The following is a 21,974-nucleotide window of genomic DNA, read 5'->3' on the forward strand; positions in this document are numbered from 1 at the left end:
AGAGGGCAGCCAGGAACGACAGAGATTCATCTATCATCTCCTCTTGCAGTTGGTCAGTCTTAACACAGAACTGACTGGCAGCTGTCGGGCCATGTTACAGGGTCCTATGGGGATGCTTTGTGTATTCGTGCTTTTTCTAAGTGCCAGGGACACCATTGGCCCTGCCCACTGGAGAATTGCTCCGTTCCAGGCAGGCAAAGGGCAGGAGGCAGGCGCCTGAAGTAATTTCTCTGGTGGATTGGTTGCCAACTGGAGGAATGACACCTGAGGATTCTGTGGCAAAGTTAATCCTCCTGTCCATTTTCGGTTTGCCTCAGTTCAATTATGTGGCTGGAGTGAGTGCTGTATGAACAGTTGGCTGCCTCTGGAGTTCTGATGTGGATCCAGTGTTGTTTGCCTTCCTGGGGCAGCCCTTGGAGGAATTCCCCTGCCTGGTTCTGTCCAAGAAGTGTGCCCAGCCTGTTGCTACTTGGCTCTCAACACTGACAGTATGGTGGCAAACAGGATCAAACTGCCCACCAGCCTAAATTCCTGAGTTTAGCTAGGGGATGAGAGAACAGAAGAGGCTAAATCTTTATTCTCAGAAGCTTCTAAATCTTTTTTCTGAGTCACCATATTTGGTGTGAGTTGATTTGGGCAGAGGGTCCCTTTCCTGTAGGAATGATTGTTTTAAGAGATAACAGTATGGATGGAAAATACATGAAAATGGTTGCCCAGAGAGAAGGTATTGGAATCTCTAGTTCTCTAGCAGTGTGTTTGTGTGTGTCTCCTTGGTTGTTCTTTAAAAAACATATGGATGATGGAGGAGGAAGGAAATGAATATAGTATAATGGAATATAAACTTAATTGGTTTGTAGTATATTAAAAAAAAGTCCAGCCTTTCAAAAAGTCAGTTGAGTAATAAAGCAGCCTGAGGTTCTAATCCCAGACACACTGCTGATACTTGTTGTTTAAATTGTTATAGTTATTTTTTAAATTATAGTTCACCAAACCTTAGCGAACTTGCATTTGTCTATGCCCTACATGTTTTTTAAGGCTGCTTTCAACCATAAAATTGACTTCATCTTTGAGTGTGAGTAATAAAAAAGGAGCTTGACTCAAAAGCATCACAAAATTTAATTTATGTGTGTGTTTCTGGAAGTGGATATGAATCTGGTAAAATGTCTGTATAAAATTAGTATCTTTGTGCTTTTAGGAAATCTGCAGTTAAGGATAGAATATGTTATACGTTTTGAAAGGACAATTAACCTTTCACTTCAGGCCAACAGTCTTAAAAATAAAAGGAAGTAGCTTTCAAAACCAAAATAAAGTTAATGAACATTAAGTAAAGTTAGTGTTTGTTAGTATAAACACATTGTTGTGTAAGTGTGTCTGTAAGTTACTAAATAGCCTAATATCCATATGTATTTTCAGTAGGTTATTTTCTCCGTATTAGAAAATTCCTAGGAAAAGGAATGAAATGATTATTATCACCAAAATTTGTTTAGAGTATGTAGATTTCTGATCAGAGTAATGATTATAATTTATGTATGTCCAAATGTGGGTTAATATGCCACTTGCCTGTATTGTAATTTTAGCTTAAATATATTATGTGACTGTTCATAATATTGAATCATCATTTACATATACATGAAAGATAAGTTTTCTTTCAACTGAAACAAATTTATATTTATGTATTCTCTTGGGTTGACCCATCATTTCCAATGGTGGGTGTTTTAGTTTTCTCTGTGTGTATGTTCGAAAGTAGAACAGTAATAGTCATTTATCACTTCCTGCCCTGCTGCTCAGTCTCACTTGAATTAGCTAATCTGGGGCCATAGATCTGCTTCTAAGGCTGTTATCTCACAGGAGTTGGTAAAATTAGATGCAGTACTTCTAGCCATCAGAAAATCAGAATAAATTTGTTTTTAATGGTAGAAATATAGATTCCTTATGAAATACTAATTTTGAAGAAATCTTTTCATAATATTTCCTGTCATTTTGTGGGGGTTAAGTGATCTAGCCTGAAGAAATTATCTTTCTGATAGCATTTACCAATAGTAAAATATTTTTCCAAGTAATTTAGTAGTTCAAGGTGAAACCTTTTTTTGTTGGGAAAGGATGATAGGGAGAATTTGAAAAATATTGTGAATAAAGAAGGAACTAATCAGCTCTAGTCCCATCCTCCAAAATTAGGTAGGTATTAACATTTTCACATGTTTATTGTCAGTTGCTTATTTTTCTATTTTTTTGTTATGAAAACTTTATAATGTACTTTTTATGATGTGTATATTATAGTGAATCCTCATGTATCCATTATTCACTTTTAATAGCCACTGTTTCTTGTCCAGTCATATTTCTTCTGTCCTCTTCCATTTTTTGGAAGAAAATACCGTGCATTTCACCACTTTATCCATAAATATTTCAACTCAATTTTTACACATATAACTTTAAAACTTTAAAATTATAGTTTCCTTAAAAATGTAGAGAAAGCTAAAGTCACCTTTTGACCTCTCTCTGATCAAAAGCTACCATTTCCATCTGTCCACTCCTAAAAGTAACTATAAATGTAATTGATTTTAGAATGTGTCCTTTTATCAATAACTCATTTTTGTAATGATGAAATCGCATAGATACCTTTTTATATATGCATATGTTATTATTCTATATATTAAAAATTATAGCTGACATCAGACTGTTTACAACTCTCATTTTCATTTTTGAGATACAGATTGTGAGCCTGTTCTTCAGTGAGTCTAACCCATTTATATTTATGGTGAATATGGATATCTGAATTTATTTCATTTCTCTTTTTTTAATGATGCTTTTTCCTTTTTCTTTATTTTCTATATTCTCAAACTCTTTTAAATTGCTTGAGTATGGTTTGTTCCATCTTTTTTCCTCCTGGTTTATATATTGTAAATTCTATTTTTGTTTTTTTAGTATTTTAATTGTAACATACATGTTTGGCTTATTTTTCTAGTGGAGTTAGAAGTGAAAGTATTTCTATTCTCCTTTGACTAGAATATTTTAGCCAGAAATATTTTCATTACTTGTGAATGTTTTCCACAGTTACTATGGTTTCATTTATAGAATGAAACCTTGTTAGTCAGATCTCACATTCCTTTAATAACAGTAAATTTATGATTTGTTTAATTTAAACCTGATGACTTTTCTCAGGCTCTGATCGAAACTGAATCCTTTACAGTATTTTATTCACCTGCCATAGTAGAAGTTCCCCATGCTTTGTTTTTTTGAAGTAACTATCCAGTACTCTTGCCTAGAAAATCCCATGGATGGAGGAGCCTGGCAGACTGCAGTCCGTGGGGTCGCTTAGGGTTGGACACGACTGAGCGACGTCACTTTCACTTTTCACTTTCACACATTGGAGAAGGAAATGGCAACCCACTCCAGTGTTCTTGCCTGGAGAATCCCAGGGACGGGGGAGCCTGGTGGGCTTCCGTCTATGGGGTCACACAGAGTCAGACACGACTGAAGTGACGCAGCAGCAGCAGCAGCATCTCTCTTGTAAAATTCTTAATTGTCTCAGTTTTCATATTAAAGTTGTATTTGCTTGTAACTTCCCTCAAATCTTTATCAGAAGTAGAGTATCCACATGAATTAGTTAAAGGAGGAAGGGTTCATCTTAAGAAAGATACTGGTTTATTTGGGATGTGATAGGATGATGCTGTACCAAAGCAGAGTGTAATAGGTGTGTTTGATTGCAACAAAGAGAGCCTCATACAGATTATCTCTGGCAGCATGGAGCGCACTGTAAAAATGAATGTCGGTGACTGCTTCTTGGGGACCAGTTTTACTTTGTTTTCCTCTCATTAGCTGTGTGGGGTCTCCCAGGCAATCCTTGCCTCTCTCCTAATGTCAGCTGTCTTCTTCTGTCTCTGTCCACTGATTTGTTCCTGTCTCTCATAACTCAAGCCTGTGTGTGCCCCACCTTAGCTTCTTCATTCTTACTCATGCTTCTTCTATCATTTCTACTTTAGCTCCACTACTAATTGGTTTATTCTTTCAAATTCTCAAGAGAGAGACTCTAGCCGTTTTACCTCTTAGGTCAGCACTTAGATTGTCTTTCACTGAGTGAGGGGCCCACCCTTTGCTTCCCTGGTTATGGTTGGAGGAGAGGGGCATAGCATAGTGTGAAATGGCATATTCCTTAGAGCAGGGGCTGTGGGAAGGTTGCAAATCTGCAGTAATTAGTTCAGCCTGCTGTAAATAATGCCATAGACGGGGTGGCTGAAACAGAAATTTATTTCCCCACTGCTCTAAAGGGTGGGAAGTTCACCTTCAAGATCTAGCAGGGTTTGGTTTCAGGTGAGAGCTCTCTTCCTGATTTTGTGGATGGCCACTTTCTCACTGTGTACTTCCAAAGAAAAAACATGGCTTTTCTTTGTTGCTTGCATGTGATGAGAGGGAGAAAAGGAAGGAGGGAAAGGAACATAGATATCTCTTTGTCTTTTTATAAGGTTTTCAGTCCTCTTGGACCCCACCCTTATAACCTTATTTAAACTTGATTATTTCCTAAAAACCGTATCTCCAAATATAATCTCATTGAGGGTTACAGCTTCAACATATGAATTTTGGGAGCCTATTGGAGAAGGAAATGGCAACCCACTCCAGTATTCTTGCCTGGAGAATCCCAGGGACAGAGGAGCCTGTTGGGCTGCCATCTATGGGGTTGCAAAGAGTCAGACACGACTGACGCGACTTAGCAGCAGCAGCAGTGGTGTTATAAGGCACTGTAACACTCACTCAGCCTTTTAAACTCTTGATCAGGACAGAGCTTTATTTCTAGAATATCATATCACTTGCTATATATTTTTTTTAATATTCTCAATCTTGATGGTGTTAATACTACCATCCAATCAGTAACTCAAGCAGGAAAGCTGAGATTCTTCTTAGACTCATCTGCCTTATCTTCACATCACCAGATCCTATTGCTTACGGCTCTTTGCCTTAGATCTGTCTCCCATTTTCATTTACTTTTCACTTTCATCTCTTTGAAAATGCTTCTTAACTGATCTTCTTGCTTCCAGCTTTTATTTCTTTTATAGATATTCCACACCATCACCAGAGTGATCGTTCTAAACCAAAGATTGGCTGTATCACTCACTCTATCAAAAGAAGCTGCAGTTTTAAATAAACTCTTCATGAATGGCACCCAGGGCCCTCAGGGATTTACCCTGTAACCACAGCTGTAGCCTCGCTACCTCTTCTTTCCTTGTCCTTCAGGCCCAGTCCAGGCCTAAGTAAGTGCTTGCAGTGCTCATTGCCTCCGTGTGGGGAACCCTTCCATCACCCCTTCTGTCCTATCTCCCATCTGTTTTTAAAAATTCCATGCAGGGGTCACTGCCTCCAGGAAGCTTTCCCTTTTCTCTTCAGTTTGGGTTTGATGGCATCTCTCTTTTATATTCTTATTATTTCCAGTGTGTGTTTACTTTTTTTTTCTTCCATTCACTTGGCCCATGAGTTCTCAGACTGTGTCCTCATTCCTCTAATTCTCTCACCAGAAACAGGCTCATGTAGGCACTCTGTGAGTTGCTGAATCAATAAATAAGAGAATTTGAGTTCTTTTGTAAGCTGTGTCCCCTCTCAGCATATTCGTTTTGGACAGGTAATTTATCTTTCCATTTTATAAAGGAAGGATGAGACCATCAATCAGTATTTGACTTATGTTAAAGGCAAGGTTCCTGGATTCTAGATTTTCTTTGATTTGAAAGAGCAAAAAAGAATGAATAAATTCTGTTAGTAATGAAAGAATTTGAAGAGATTCATAAATGTCAACTTGAAAAGGAAGATTTTGTTCACAAATACTTTTCTTATCAAGCCTGTAAAAACAAGGGAGAAGTCCTACAGAACAGATGCTAAAAAGAGCTGACTATTTTCTATTGGATGATTGCATGATGCTAGTGGGTAGTTGGACATCTTTGTGCTCTTGGAACAGTAGTTCAGTAACCCTAGAATATGAATTATGACTACCAGTGTCAGTTTTTCTGTCATGGCCAATTGATTTTATGACAAACTGCCTACAAATGACTACAGCCTTGCATTTGTCTGCTAACTTCAGGTAGTGCTGAGGCAGCTAAGAATGAGACGAATGCTAAATTTAAATGCATTAACGGATGCTGAGCAACTTTGACAAGCCGCGAACCATTGCAGTAAGCTCTTCTAGTGGTATACTCCTTTTACAGTCAAAATAGTTAAGATATCTAGAAAATTATATGCATTTGGGGCAGTTTCTGTTAGTAGAATTATTTTTAGCATAAGACATTTTCACTTGTTAGTTGCCGTATAATCTGTGTTGGGCAAGTAATGATTCTCAACTACACAAAAGCTGTGCTTACACATTACCAGCACAACTTGTTGAAAAGTAAAATGATTCCTAATTAACCAGTTTCTGTTTCTAAAAGAAATGAAAGAAGCTGATTTTTATCCTCGATTGGAACCAGTGTTATCAACCAGTTGTTGGAGAATCAAAAGGTCATAGCTAAAATCATTAAGAGGATTTTTAAAGGATTTGTCATTAAAGTTCTGCAGGAAGCATAGAGTCCTTAGATTAAAAATGGTTTTTAAAATTTGCATTTTTCCTAAGCTAATATATACATAAGTAGGCTTGCCAGATACAATAATGGATCCCTGGTTAAATTTGGATTTTAGATAATCAACAAGTTAGTGTTTAGTGCAATTATATCCCAAGTATTGTGTGGGATATACCTGTACTAGAATTTATTCATTTATCTGAATTTCAGATTAAACTGGGTATCCTGTATTATTTTTTGCTAAATCTGGCCACTGTATACTGACACAAAATTTTAAAATTCAGAGGAAATGCAGCTCTAAATTTTCTTCTATTGTTCTCCACCTGTTGACATCCAATCATTAGTGTCTTTGGAAAGCTTGCAGGAATAGTCTAGGCTTTTATATATATATATAAACATTTATGATAAGGGTTTCTCTGAAAGAATAAGCAATTCTACTTCCACATAACTGACTTGTAGGTGAACTTTTGGATGCCAGGGTTTTTCACCATTGAGAACTACTTACTCTGTGCTTTCTCTGCAGACTCCTCATGAATCATTGGGCCTCTGAATCCATAGGCCAACCTCCATCCCCCACCAAGCAATTAATACTATTTATCTTTCTAAGTTAGTTTTTCATAGAGGAAAGAGTGTAGAACTAAATTTTATTGTGCATACCAAGCTCTCATGTAAATAATTTTACTCTTTCAAAACTTTATGAATACCATTCACTTGTAATTATAGATTCCAAGTTCAGAAAAGAGATGAGTGACATAACAAGGGTGTAGAGCTAGTAAATGATCAGGCTGAAATTTTAACTCAGGTCATTAGACTCCCTCTTCGATGCCCTTTCATTACCATCACACTTCCTCCGGGGCAGTTGCATTAACTACATGTTTGTAGTCCTGTACTTCCTTCTATTGGGGTATCTTTCCGTTTGTTTGTTTGTCAGAAGTTAATAATTTTTTGAGAGAGGACCTAATAATACTCTTTTATGAAGGATTCTTACATTGTCCTTTAAGATCTTCCTATATTTTTCCTTGTGAAACCATGCAAGGCTTGGCATTGGAATGCTCATCTACATGTGGTCAACATTAATCATAAAAACAGAGAGGTAGGTGTTTTTCAGTGAGCTGGAAATTTGTATGTTTATCTCACTTCTCATAACATACCCAAAGAGTAAGTGTGTTTTCTAGGAAACTAAGGTTCATATGATAGGGCCCTTGTTCAAGGCTGTATCACTCTTAATTCCAAGTTAGAGTCAGTGCTCTTTTTTCTTGACTTTTTATCTTTCTGAGTTAAGTTTTCATAGGGGAAAGAGCAGAGAATTAAATTTTATTCTGCATAACAAGCATTCATGTATATAATATTACCTTTTCAAAACTTTATGAGACTTTCTAATACAAGTGTCAGTACTTAAGTTGTTTGATTATTTGAAATGGAGTCATTTTAAATTGTATATCTGACCTGGCTTAAGAAAGGTCAGTAGGTATTATTCTCAGAGTTTACACAGAGCTAACTGCAGGCATTGATGGTCTGTGCATCTGCTCCTGCATACCAGGTTCTTCCTTTTCTCCCAAAGGCATTCTTTCTCAATCAGGGGGTCAGCTTGTTCCTTCTCAGGGAAGTCCCCTATCTCATCTTCTGGATAAAAAATGAGGATGTCTGGTTCTGAATTTCTTTTCTCCATTGAAGGAATGACCCACTGACTTCTGATGACTGAGGGTTTTCTGCAAGGGGAAGGATCAATAAAACTTGGAGTCAGTTGTACAAAACTTGGACAGCAGAGATTCAAGATGGGTTAATGATGTGTGTATTGTCAGTGGAGACCTGCATCTGGTGCTTGAAAGAGTTTACATGAGTATAATCAGAGAAAGATGAGATCTGTGTGGGTTGAAGGAGTTTTTTTGAGTAGGGAAAAAGATTATTGACTGGAGGGTATTTTAAAAATGTAGAATATCTTTTGAATGTTGTGCTCTCCTTTATTCAGTTTTTCATCCATGGTTTAATATATCTTGCACTCACTCACTGATTGAGCATCACAGTTCATTTCTTAATTGGTGTGTCTGACTTGTCTTCCCAATTAAGACTAGCGGCATTCAACGGCAGGGTCATATCTTCTACATTTTATCTTAAAAATATTTTTCTGCCTTCAGAATTTCTCATTCAGAGCCCAGTAAGCTCCTTCCATTTTGGGTAAGGATCTGTAGGTGAATCCAGAGTTATAGTGGTCTCTGTTGAGGAGCTTTCAAGGAAATATTTTAGATACTTCTACCAACTTATTTGGGGCTTTCCAGGTGGCTCAATGGTAAAGAATCTGTCTGCCAATGCAAAAGATGTGAATTTGATCCCTGGTTTGGGAATATTCCCTGGAGGAGGAAATGACAACACCCCCCAACCTGGTATTCTTGCCTGGAGAATTTCATGGACAGAGGAGCCTGGCAGGCTACAGTCCATTGGGTCCCAAAGAGTCAGACGTTACTGAGCAACTGAGCAGCAACTTATTTAAAATAGACGTTATGCCTTTTACTTTATTATACAAGTATTACCTGCAAATATGAAATAATTTTGATTAAGTCCTAAAATGAATACATTTCTTTTTTTTTGCCTGTACAGAAAACTGTCTTAAGTTATCTCTTAATGGTCAGAGGAATCATAGTAGTGTCAAGTGCTTTTTAAAATATTTAGTTTTAGAATATAATTTTAAAGTTGTAAAACATAACCATTTCATTTTCTTTTCTCCCTAGAGTTCCATTGTAGTTGTTGGTTTATAATCATTCTAAAGAAGAACATTGAAATTTGGAAAAAAATGTTAGAAACTGTAGGTAAGACCTATTTCTCCCTGTTTTGATAATGATTTAGACTCCTTCAATTGGGATCTTTGAAATATATTCTACATATTAAGATTCTGTCTATAATAACTTGGTTTTTTTTTTTAATCCACTATCATTGTACTAAGGTAATGTGATTTGATATTTAGATGATTTCATACGAAGTGTTATCAAAACACATAATTTGTAAGCAAAAGTTAAAAGCATATGAAATGTTCTACCAAGTATGGGTTTTAAGAAAGCTTAATGAAAACCCAGTTCTGATTTATGAGCTAAGTTCTGGTTACAGTTTGTTTCTGGATAGCACCAGAAGTGTAACAATATTTTTAGTACTGAAGGTCATTGCCTATGTCTTACTTTTACTTTCCTCTTGGCAGGTTCAACAGTACTGAGCTTTTAAGTTGGTAAAATTATTATAACAATACTAAACAGGTTGACAGACTTGAGTGACAATTTATGGCAGTTTAATTTCTGCAGTAGATAATTTAGGTTGAAATATCCAACAAATTTTCTAGACTTATGTGTTGATCCCCCCCCCCCGCCCCACACACACACACACAGTGCACTGCTGTTTAGTTTTAGAGAAGCTGGTTTATAGAACTGGTTTCAGGTATGGAACATCCAGTCTGTCATGGTCCCTTATCTGATACTGCAGTCTTTGCCTTTTCCAGGAAACTTTTTGGGTGTGATTATTGGAAGGTATCTGGATTTCACTGTGATGCCTTGATGATCATGGCTGATGCCTTGACACCTGCAGGTTTTGAGGGGTAGCAGGAAGTGGGTGGCAGGAAAGGAGGAGCTGTTTTTGTGATCATGAGGATCATTACTGTTGACTTTTGTTCCTGGTACTATGACCATATTAAGAATGCATTGGTGCACATTTCCTGCATCACCTGTTTTATACTAAAGTTATATAAAGACTAATAGTTTGCATAGGAAAGTTCCTTATAATAAAGTGGACAGCAAAGGGGAAATACAGAATTATTTAAACCATTACCATATAATCTTCATTTTGTAAGTTATTACTGAGTCATACACCTTTCAAGAATTGATGTGAGAACTCATACTAGATTTGTTTTTTGAGATACCATGGGAAATATGACCTAAAAATCAGTTCTTAGGCATACCTTTATTACTGTTTGCTTTTAAAATTCTGCATATGAATGTTTAACTTTGTGCATGAACTCATAGTCAGCATTAGTTCATAGTTTAGTTTCTCCATTCCTGTGTAATCATATTTTTGCTACCAAAAAATGTCTCTAGTGATAGTTCTCACTTTTTTTATTACTATGATATGGAAAATATATTTTAATAGATATCATCAAGAATCTGTTAGGGCATATATCTGAGCAGTCTCTAGTATTTTTTAAAAATTGTAGCTTCACTTATATGGAAGGGGGAGAGGGAGTGAGAGTGGGATTTTGGGAGATGTTTTTAACTATTATTGTAGCATTTAACTGTCTAGAGTCTTGCATGTTAGATATTAGGATTATTAAGGATACACTTATGCAAAATACTAACTTTGACACCTTTGTACCTTATACAAGGTGATTAGTAAACAAATTGTATTCAGTTTTACACTTATGTACATATGCTATTTAATTTGGAGGTAAGACATTTCAAGCATTAAAAAATTGTGTTTTTGAAGAAATATGTGTTATTGTAATGTATTTTCAAGTAAATGCAAAAGTATATAATGCATTGCTTCTTAGTACATGAAATTGTTATATTTTGGATGTTATAATTCATCAGTGACATTATTTACCTCTACTTATTAGTTATATTTCTAATTTTTCTTATATATACATTTTTAATAAAAAATAAATAGCATTTATAAGATCACAGAATGTTTGGTTTTAATTTTTATAAAAGAGTTGAAATAGGTGGTATTAGAGGTATATCAGATATGCATCATCTGAATTTGTTTCCATACTTACAGTTAGTTGCATGTACCATACACTATAACCAGTTGGCTGCTTTTAAACAAACTTTCTTATTAGAGGTTGCAAGGTTTGAAGAATGTATTTAGAGTGACATATTTTAGTCCCTTCTTTTTTCCAAGTCAATTTTCAGCTCTCCCAAGAAATAGTTTTAGAATTTCTATAATCATGGTTTGATGCCTGTCTTTTGAGTCCTGTTACTGACTAATGCTGCTCTTTGGTTTAGACAAAAATCGGGCCCTGCAGGCAGCAGAGCGCTTGCAGGCCAAGCTGCGAGAACGTGGGGACGCAGCAAATGAAGACAAACTGAACCTTCTCAAGTCAGTGCTGCAGAGCCCGCTCTTCAGCCAGATTCTGAACCTTCAGACTTCCATACAGCAGCTGAAAGACCAGGTAAGACATGGTGTGTACCCACAGGAGGTCTGCACAGCATGGCATAGAGCTTGTAAAGTCTCCTGTTTTTTCTGAAAGGCTGATTTTTGCATGTGTGAATTCATTGTTAATGTAGTCATTTAAACCTCCAAGTGAGACTTCATATTCACTGTGGCTCCCCACCCGGCCATGCCCTCAGTTATTTTCTTAATGGTTGTGGCTGTATATTGTAAATGATATGACATTGTGTTGAAAGCTGTGGGAAAATGGAAGAATGAGTTCCTATAGGAGAGGAAGATGATAAAAATATGTTTAGGGTGGATGGCTGTAGCTTGGTTTCCATCATCACTGTGACTCATGGTTCATGTGATTGTGCTTATTCAAATTCAGACATTCAGCACACTTAAAAGATTTCAGATGAGCCTGGATTTGCATGTGTAATCATGTATGTGAGGAAAGGAAATCACCTCTATATTGACAGTAGAAGGAATAATTACATGGTCATCAGTTAGAGGAATTGCAATTCTCACTTCTAAAAAGCGTGTAAGTAGCAATTGCTCCCATGACAGCATCAGATGGTGATAAACATTAGGACTTCTAAATGTAACACAGTGTTTATTTCTATAAAAATTTTGAGTATTAAAAAGTCCTAGCATTTATATTAAAATTGAAACATAATGCAATGACAGAATGAAAACTGAAGTCAGATGGTCACTCTACTTAATGTAATCACCATTTCTCAGGTTTTTAAAAAATAGTTTTTAAATGGTTGTTATCCTCACAAGGTTTGAAGTTAATCTAATTATGTCTTCAGTCCAAGTTAATTCTCATCCTGATGTTTTTAGCATTAATCTAATGGTTATGGATGACTGACTAGCCAATATTCTGCCTTAAAAAGTATAACATGAAACCTGAAGACTAGTTTCATAATTGAGTTGAAAAACAGCTTTAATTAACAACAACAAACACCCCCAAATCTGCCAAATGGAAAAAGAACAATAGCAGCAATAGAGAAAGAATTTGTTAAATGTCATATAACTTCTTAATCTAGCTATTTTTGTGTCTCCCCCAAATTAAGTGCATAGATCAAGAAGAATCTTTAAAAATATTTCTCTCAAGTGAATCTGTACCTGATGATTTTAAAAGTTATCATGAATTAAGAAAAAAAGGTGGTTTCATTATATATAATTGTGTTATTTTCCTTTGTAAATTATTGAAAAAATTGGTTTCATGTACTTATTTTCAGAATGGATTAGCATTCTTTTGGAGAAACCAGTATTATGGATATTAGTGTAATTATGGTATAGAAAAATTACCTGGTTTTTAAACAATGTGAAGATGTTTTACAGATATCTTCTCCCATCATAGTATTATATGGAAATACGACTCGAATGAGAGGGAAAGTTGAAGGAAAAATTACTAGTGATTATGTTAGGAAATGCTGTTAGTCCAGAGTAGCAGCTGTCAAAATGTCTCTGCTATCTAGTCTTATGTAAGGGGAATAGCTTTTGTACTTACCAGGTCTGCTGAAAGGAGGGGAGAAAAAGGATTGTTTGTTGTTGAGCTTATTTTATCCTTTCCAAATAGAACTAGGATATGGGATCTAAAACTATTTGGGTCCCATGTTTCAACTTAAACTTCTTTGGAAATTATTGAGGATAATATTATGGAGCCTCATAGTCTAGGACTACGGACAGTGTGATCTCATTTTGTTAACAACAAATGCTGTTACACAGTTGATCCTTGAATAACCTGGGTTTGAACTGTACAAACGTGTATTTTCTCTTCCCTGTGATGTTTTTAATAACATTTTCTTTTCTCTAGTTTGCTTTATTATAAGAATATGTTATATAATATATATAACATACAAAATATGTGTTAACTGACTATGTTATAGGTAAGACTTTAGTCAGCAGTAGGCTATTAGTAATTAACTTTTGGCGGACTCAAAGCTATAACACTAGAATTTTTGACCGCGTCATAATTGATGTCTCTCCCAACTACTCACCCCTGTGTTGTGCAGGGGTCAACTGTGTTTCAAGGCTGTGATGTTCGTGAATTATGTAGGTGTGTTTGACATGTTGGTCACCTCTTCAAATACTGAAAGGGACCATGGAAACCATCTGTTCATCCTCCTGCTGATTATAGCAGATTAGTTGTTTAGAGAGGAGAGCCAGAGGTGGAACTTGGACTTCTTGGCTCCCAAGGCACAGTCCTTTCCCTCATTTGACCCTGAAGCTTGTCTCACATCTCCCCCAGACCAAGGTTAACAGTGCCTAGATGCCACGAGTTTAGTGTCTATTGAAACCATACTTAACGTCCCACAGTTTTTGTACGCTTCACTTTACTCTCCATTCTTTACCAGTTCAAAATCATTTGTTAATTTTTTTCCCTTGCCTGCCTAGAGAAAATTTTCAAAAACTTGTAATATTTTCTGTTTTAAAGTTAAACATATATATTCTGTTATCATATTAGATTTAAATTTTCTATATCATTTACCAACTGCTAATTCAGATATGACCTAAATCAAATCCCTTATGATTATACAGTGGAACTGAGAAATAGATTTAAGGGACTAGATCTGATATATAGAGTGCCTGAAGAACTCTGGACGGAGGTTTGTGACATTGTACAGGAGACAGGGACCAAGACCATCCCCATGGAAAAGAAATGCAAAAAAGCAAAATGGCTGTCTGAGGATGCCTTACAAATAGCTGTGAAAAGAAGAGAAGCGAAAAGCAAAGGAGAAAAGGAAAGATATAAGCATCTGAATGCAGAGTTCCAAAGAATATTAAGGAGAGATAAGAAAGCCTTCCTCAGCGATCAATGCAAAAAAATAGATGAAAACAACAGAATAGGAAAAATAAGAGATCTCTTCAAGAAAATTGGAGATATCAAGGGAACATTTCATGCAAAGATGGGCTCGATAAAGGACAGAAATGGTATGGACCTAACAGAATCAGAAGATATTAAGAAGAGGTGGCAAGAATACACAGAAGAACTGTACAAAAAAGATCTTCATGACAAAGATAATCATGATGGCGTGATCACTCACCTGGAACCAGACATCTTGGAATGTGAAGTCAAGTGGGCCTTAGAGAGCATCACTATCAACAAAGCTAGTGGAGGTGATGGAATTCCAGCTGAGCTATTTCAAATCCTGAAAGATGATGCTGTGAAAGTGCTGCACTCAATATGCCAGCAAATTTGGAGAACTCAGCAGTGGCCACAGGACTGGAAAAGGTCAGTCTTCATTCCAATCCCAAAGAAAGGCAATGCCAAAGAATGCTCAAACTACCACACAATTGCACTCATCTCACACGCTAATAAAGTCATGCTCAAAATTCTCCAAGCCAGGCTTCAGCAATATGTGAACGATGAACTCCCAGATGTTCAAGCAGGTTTTAGAAAAGGCAGAGGCACCAGAGATCAAATTGCCAACATCCGCTGGATCATGGAGAAAGCAAGAAATTTCCAGAAAAACATCTATTTCTGCTTCATTGACTGTGCCAAAGCCTTTGACTGTGTGGATCACAATAAACTGTGGAACATTCTGAAAGAGATGGGAATCCCAGACCACCTGACCTGCCTCTTGAGAAACCTATATTCAGGTCAGGAAGCAACAGTCAGAACTGTACATGGAACAACAGACTGGTTCCAAATAGGAAAAGGAGTACGTCAAGGCTGTATACTGTCACCTTGCTTATTTAACTTCTATGCAGAGCACATCATGAGGAACGCTGGGCTGGAAGAAGCACAAGCTGGAATCAAGATTGCTGGGAGAAATATCAATAACCTCAGATATGCAGATGACACCACCCTTATGGCAGAAAGTGAAGAGGAACTCAAAAGCCTCTTGATGAAAGTGAAAGAGGAGAGTGAAAAGGTTGGCTTGAAGCTCAACATTCAGAAAACAAAGATCATGGCATCTGGTCCCATCACTTCATGGGAAACAGATGGAAAAACAGTGAAAACAGTGCCAGACTTTATTTTTTTGGGCTCCAAAATCACTGCAGATGCTGATTGCAGCCATGAAATTAAAAGACGCTTGCTCCTTGGAAGGAAAGTTATGACCAACCTTGATAGTATATTAAAAAGCAGAGACATTACTTTGCCAACCAAGGTCCGTCTAGTCAAGGCTATGGTTTTTCCCGTGGTCATGTTTGGATGTGAGAGTTGGACTGTGAAGAAAGCTGATCACCGAAGAATTGATGCTTTTGAACTGTGGTGTTGGAGAAGACTCTTGAGAGTCCCTTGGACTGCAAGGAGATCCAACCAGTCCATTCTAGAGGAGATCAATCCTGGGTGTTCATTGGAAGGACTGATGCTAAAGCTGAAACTGCAATACTTTGGCCACCTCATGCGACGAGTTGACTCACTGGAAAAGACTCTGATGCTGGGAAAGGTTGGGGGCGGGAGGAGAAGGGGACGACGGAGAATGAGGTGGCTGGATGGCATCACCGACTCTGGACATGAGTTTGGGCGAGCTCCGGGAGTTGGTGATGGACAGGGAGGCCTGGCGCGCTGTGATTCATGGGGTCGCGGAGAGTTGGACACGACTGAGCGACTGAACTGAACTGAACTGAATTTATTACTATTTGTAATTTAATTTTTAAGTAGTGCATCTAAGGAATGAAATTTGTGCTTTTAATCCAGTAGCTATACAAATCTGATGACTGGTCACCTTTTATTTATTATCTTTCACCTAAATTACATTTTCAAGTATTTAATTTTATATGCATGATAGGAGTAAGTTACTGTCTCTGTCTCTTTTAGTATTACTGGAAAATTTTACAGCTTTAAGTTTCTCTGCCATCATTCTGCCTTTTAAAAACAAAGGGAGAGAATGATTGAAAAGCCCAAGGTATATTCACCATATGGGGAACATGATCATATTGTTGTATTAATGACAGATGCTAACATGCCTTGTTGAATTGAACCTACTATTTTTTTCCCCTCAGATCCTTTTCATTACTTCTTTTTAATAATGTTTAATTTTTCCAATTTGCTTCTTTAGTATTAAGACAGCCCTTAGGAATCAAACTGTTTCCCTTTGGCAAATTAAACACTTGACAGGTGTGTAACTGAGAGGGCAAAAAAGCCATGCCCTGAAGGGATGTGCTATTTAAATATTGTCAAGAATATTAACAGGTCTGAGAGTATAATTGATGCCTCTGTTTAACTCTGGCACATTGTATATTGTTCTAACCACCAGCTAAAAGGATATGTGCTATTAAACCTGAATAATCTCTAATAGCTCCAGTTCATTTCCTATTGCATGATTCCTGTTTAAGTGTGTGTGGGGGTGGATAACTGTGACTTTGTGTCAAGATCTGTCAAATGTAAATTCTCAAGTAGTGTCCTCACTGTCACCTAGTCATCCAGGCTAATAACTTCAGGGCTTAATGCATATTCATGACAAAAATCCAGCTATTGTGGAGGAAATAAACACGTTAGCAATTTAATAATAGAAACTTGTCAGACGAGAGGATATTGGATTAGCATATTTATTCTGTGACGTTTGTCCAGCCTAATATAGGTGGATGCTTCTTTCATGATTAATTAATTGCCTTGCCTTCTGAATTGACTAAGGGTACTAAGTTAAATGTCTTTTTATCTTGAGGTATTTGTAGGAAAACTATGAAGTAAAATTATTAACTTTATTGGAAAGGACTGATACTTAAAATTGTCATTGCTAAGATTTTTAAAAATTATAGTTAGAGAGACCAATTCTAACATTGAAGAAATGATGTGGATATCAGGCTTACAAAAGCTGCTGATCTGGAAAATTAGCCTTGGGGCACAGTATTATGGAGGTTTCTCCTTGTCAGGGATTTCCAGCCTTTTTGGAGTATGGCATTCCTTATTTTGTTGTTGTTTGATCTCCAGGTTCCTGGTTTGTTCACCTTTCTCACAGGGAAGTGTCGGCTTACCTATATATCATCTAGATGCATATGTACACATACACAAAATTAAGCCAAATTTTTCTAGTTTTTCCTTTGGAAATTTTATGAAATCTCTTGGAATTATTGGAGAGACATTGATTTAACATAAAACCAGTATTGGAAATTACTGTTCAGTGTTGATTAGAGTAATTCAGTCCTTTTTCATTTTTATTCTCGAAAAATATGGTCTTCACAGTATAAAAGTTATGGTTTTACATTTCTGTGTTTCTAAATTTTATCTGCTCACATTCTGAAAAAAAATTTGGGACAACTCCTGAGGGCAAAACATCCTAATAGATGATTCAAAGGTAAATCTAAATAAAGATCAAATAAAAATATTAGAGAACTAGATATACCAAGAATCTTGGGTGGTTAAAATTGAGTATATAATTTAATTCTCATTTCCCAGGACAAAGGCAGAAAAGAACCAGATGATTGTATATTGCTCAATATGAGACATCATTCAATAAACCAAATTTCCCCTTGGCAATGGGAAGGTAGAGATAGATGAAATTATTTCAGGTAATGGGAAGAGTGTTTACAAATGTAGAGCTGTTCTCAGTTTGGGGTCATTTTACACTTTCTCTCTAGAGGACACTGAACAGTGTCTGGAGACACTGTAGATGGTCACAGCTTGTGGGTTGGAGGGGTGGGAAAGTGCTAGGGGCATGTATGTATGGAGTCCAGGGATGCTTCTCAACATCCTCAGTACAGAGGACAGCCCCTCAAACAGGGAATTGCTGGGTTTAGAGAGTCTTCAGTGCTGAGGTTGACAAATCTTGACAGAGAGTCACAGATATACCTGTGTTATCAGAGTATGGGAGGCTATTGACAGAAGAGGAAACTTTGGAGCCAGACTATGAAGGCTTTAGTAAGGTTTTCTGTTTTTCTGTTTTTTATCATCATTGCTCTTTTGCATTCAGCTTTCCATATCAGTTTTTTTTTATAACAAGTTGAAGTTGTATCAACTTTTTCTCTTAACTATGCTATTTAATACACTATTTTAACAATTATTTATTTTTATTTCTGCACATTTTAAAGACTGTAGTAAAAAACATACAACATAAAATGAAGGTAAAGGTTTTAATGACGTTTTGATGGATAAGACCGTCACATATAATTGTAAAATACATGAATCATTCTTCAATGGCTGTTTCTTTCATCTTTTGAAGTCTGAAATACACTAAGGAGACACACTAATTTAGTAATGACTTTTCTGCTAAAGCGTGCATGAGATAATGTACGCCATGTATATTTTTCTGATCCTCTCTCTTAAAGCACACTTTATAGAACCTAGAGAAGCAGGCAGGCAGTGTGTACTTCAGAGTTTTATGTGTGTGTTAGTTGCTCAGTTGTATCCAACTCTTTACCACCCATGGACTGTAGCCCGTCAGTCTCCTCTGTCCATGGAATTCTCCAGGCAAGAATACTGGAGTAGGTTGCCATTCCCTTCTCCAGGGGATCTTCCTGATCTAGGGATCGAACCTGGGTCCTGCACTGCAGGCAGATTCTTTACTGTCTGAACCCCAGGCACTGACAGTAAACTTCAGAAGGTCACTTTGAAATACCTGACATGAGCAGAGGATAGTAGATGGAACATCACCATGCTGGGGCCTGCCCAAAGAGCCACTCTTCTGTATTTGTAGGACTGATAAATCAAGTTCATGGCCAAAGTGTTGAGGTATGCTGCTTTTAAGCAGTAATATCAGCAGCTCTGACGCTTCCTTACATTTATGATTTTTAGATTGATGAAAAGTTGAAAATTTTGATAATTGAGCACTTGATTGCTCTGTTTTGACTTGGGTAATTAATAGACCCCCACTATTTTGTGTAATTCTTGTCTCAAAGAGCAGAAATGCCTGTGTTTCCTCAGCCTGATTTATTACCTATATAAAAGATTGAAAATGTAACCCTGTGTCGATGGTTTCTAATTTGAGACTGAAATGAAGATGATTCATCTGTAAGCTTGCTGTTAGGAAAAGGGAAATGACTACTGTCTCTCAAGAATGCTTAGGTTAAATTATGACTTGGCGTGAAGGGAGGGGAATGGAGAGAAAGAATATATGCCTCAACCCATTAACTAGAATTATCTAGAAGTCAAATAGAATTCTTCCCAGTTGATGTTGCCTGTGAAAATGAAAAAATATTTTTCTTACCCTGAAAAGGGTTTTACTTTTATGACTGAGCATTACAGCAGCCTAACAGTAAAGTGTCTGTAAGACTTCAATGTACATTATCTAGGAGAAGTTACAAGAGGAGTTGAGTCTCATGTTTTTGCATTTACCATAAAGTTTATTTACTGTCAGAATTTCAAATACTTTATTTTTGGTACAATAACAGCTTTTAAATGTTTGTTCCTTTAACTAAAAGTTTGTAAATATAGAGCCTTTGAAGGGACTAAAATTCTTGTTTTATCCTGGGCAAGAAGGCAGTGTTCAAGCTTTTTATACAGTGCTGGATTAAAATGCAACACCATCTTGCCATTGAGTATGCATGTGTGTCTAAAACAGCAAATGGTGCTAATTGTATGGTGTTTTTGTGACAAAGTTAAATGGTCTTTGGAGAAGAGGGAAAAAAAAATAAGAAATTTACTGAGTATAATCTAAATCAGTTTTTTAACCCACGAATTTAGAACAATAGAGTTTGATTTGCATTTGAAGCATGGCAACAGTAGGAACAATTCCTTTCAGGAAGCCCTTGTGTGCTCTGGACTCGTTCTCATTTATTCAGTCCATCAGCTTTTTGAGGAGGGGTTTACCCACTTTGTCCAGTGAGGAAATTGGGGGCTAAGAGAGATTATATAACTTTATCTGGACCATACAGTTATTCGTTGGTAGATTTAGGGGAAGAATCTAGATCTGTGTGACCCTGAAGCCAATGCTTTTTTTTTTTTTCTAATTTACACTTTTTCTAAATCCTTAGTTGTATAACATAAAGAAAAAAATAAGTTATAAAAAAACAGTTAATAGCATTCATAAAGAGAAATGAATTTAAACTAAATCTTTTGTAAATTCATATGTATTAAGATTTGCTGTTTCCTTTGAATTATCCCTCCTACATTTTAATCAGAAATCCCTTTAAATATAAACCAGAAGTTTCATTCTGCTTTTATTTATAATTAGGCTAACTTTTAAAGGAAATGGACTGGGTAGAGTAACTAACGTGGAGAGGCAGCATGGTAAAGTAACATCGGTCTTCATGTGCCCGTTTCCATATATTTATACTTGTCTAGAGGGTTTTATTTTTATTTTCCTCTAAGCAGACTGTGAACAGTGAATCAATTTTATCTTCTAGAAATGTGGGACTGGTAGAAAAAACACTGCAAACATTCTAACATGTCATTTGTCTAAATTTTCAATTTCTAAAATGTGTGGTGACATTTGAAATAAAGTTAATTTTTATACCTTTGCCCCTTTAATGTAGAAAATTCCAGCATACTTTGATAAGAATATTATTTTTGGTCAGGCTACATTCTTTGCACTCTTTTTCTTTGGAAATTTTGTTAAGAAAGCACAGAAGTGTTGAGATTTAAATAAAGGAAAGACATTCTGTAAATACACATCAACACACATGCCTAGACTAGTGGTGTATATGGTGCGCGCCACTGCGCCATTTGTTCTTAACAAGCATGAAAAGGGGCTGTAGAATTCATTTGTCTGGAGGTTTGTTTGGAGTCCATTTCCCACTTTTGGGATAAAATCCATGACACATTCATCTTTGAATACCTCGTCCCTAACACGACACTTAGCTCAGACTCAGTAAACAGTTTCTTAATTAATGATTACGTGAGTGTTCTTGAATATTCACACCTGTTGTGCCTTAATTTGTCTTTCCTTGCTAGAGAACTAGTTTTTTATATCAATAAACTAGCCAAATAAGTAAAGTTACTTTGAAGACCCCTCATTTTTCTCTTGGAACCATATTAAATAGATATATCACTCATCATTCATCATCATCATAATTAACTTGGAAGGAATTCTTACTATGTGCTAGGAGCTCTTCCCATGTTTCATCATTACGACAATACTATAAAGCAGAGGATAATATTTTCCTCATTTTGCAGAGGGGTAATGGAAGCACAAAGTGGTTAGGTGAGGGAGTTAGTATTTGAATTCAGGCAAGTTGACTCCAGAGCTCAGGTCTTAATCACAAAGCTCTGTTGCTTTTTGTTTCACTGTCCTTGTAAACAGTATAATGAACGTAATTTAAGGAATTCCTGATTATCTCAAGGCCTTCGTTTTGATTATCTGCTCTCAGATGCTGGCAGTGTTGCAGTGTTGTTCAGAGACCGACAGTGATCTTAAGCATGAGTTCATTTCTTAAAATGAAAAAAAAAATATTAATCTTGACTGAGCCCTGTTTTCCTCCTCCTTT

General features: G+C 36.5%; 1 protein-coding gene across 10 annotated transcripts in view; it reads left to right on the top strand.

Annotated features, from left to right (window-relative positions):
- MPDZ (multiple PDZ domain crumbs cell polarity complex component) overlaps window positions 1-21,974 on the top strand; it is a 186,153-nt gene that overhangs the window by 17,405 nt on the left and 146,774 nt on the right. For all 10 annotated transcript variants that reach the window (XM_088837899.1, XM_055428220.2, XM_055428223.2 and 7 more), the window contains exons 2-3: window positions 9,260-9,337; window positions 11,510-11,676. In XM_088837899.1, coding sequence (XP_088694025.1) covers window positions 9,322-9,337; window positions 11,510-11,676 — 183 coding nt within the window. In that variant the 5' untranslated portion in view covers window positions 9,260-9,321. The remainder of the gene's footprint in view (window positions 1-9,259; window positions 9,338-11,509; window positions 11,677-21,974) is intronic.

The sequence above is a fragment of the Moschus berezovskii genome, chromosome 7 (assembly GCF_049115385.1).
Source record: "Moschus berezovskii isolate FMDL1 chromosome 7, NW_MosBer_1.0, whole genome shotgun sequence".
Classification (NCBI taxonomy): Eukaryota; Metazoa; Chordata; class Mammalia; order Artiodactyla; family Moschidae; genus Moschus; species Moschus berezovskii.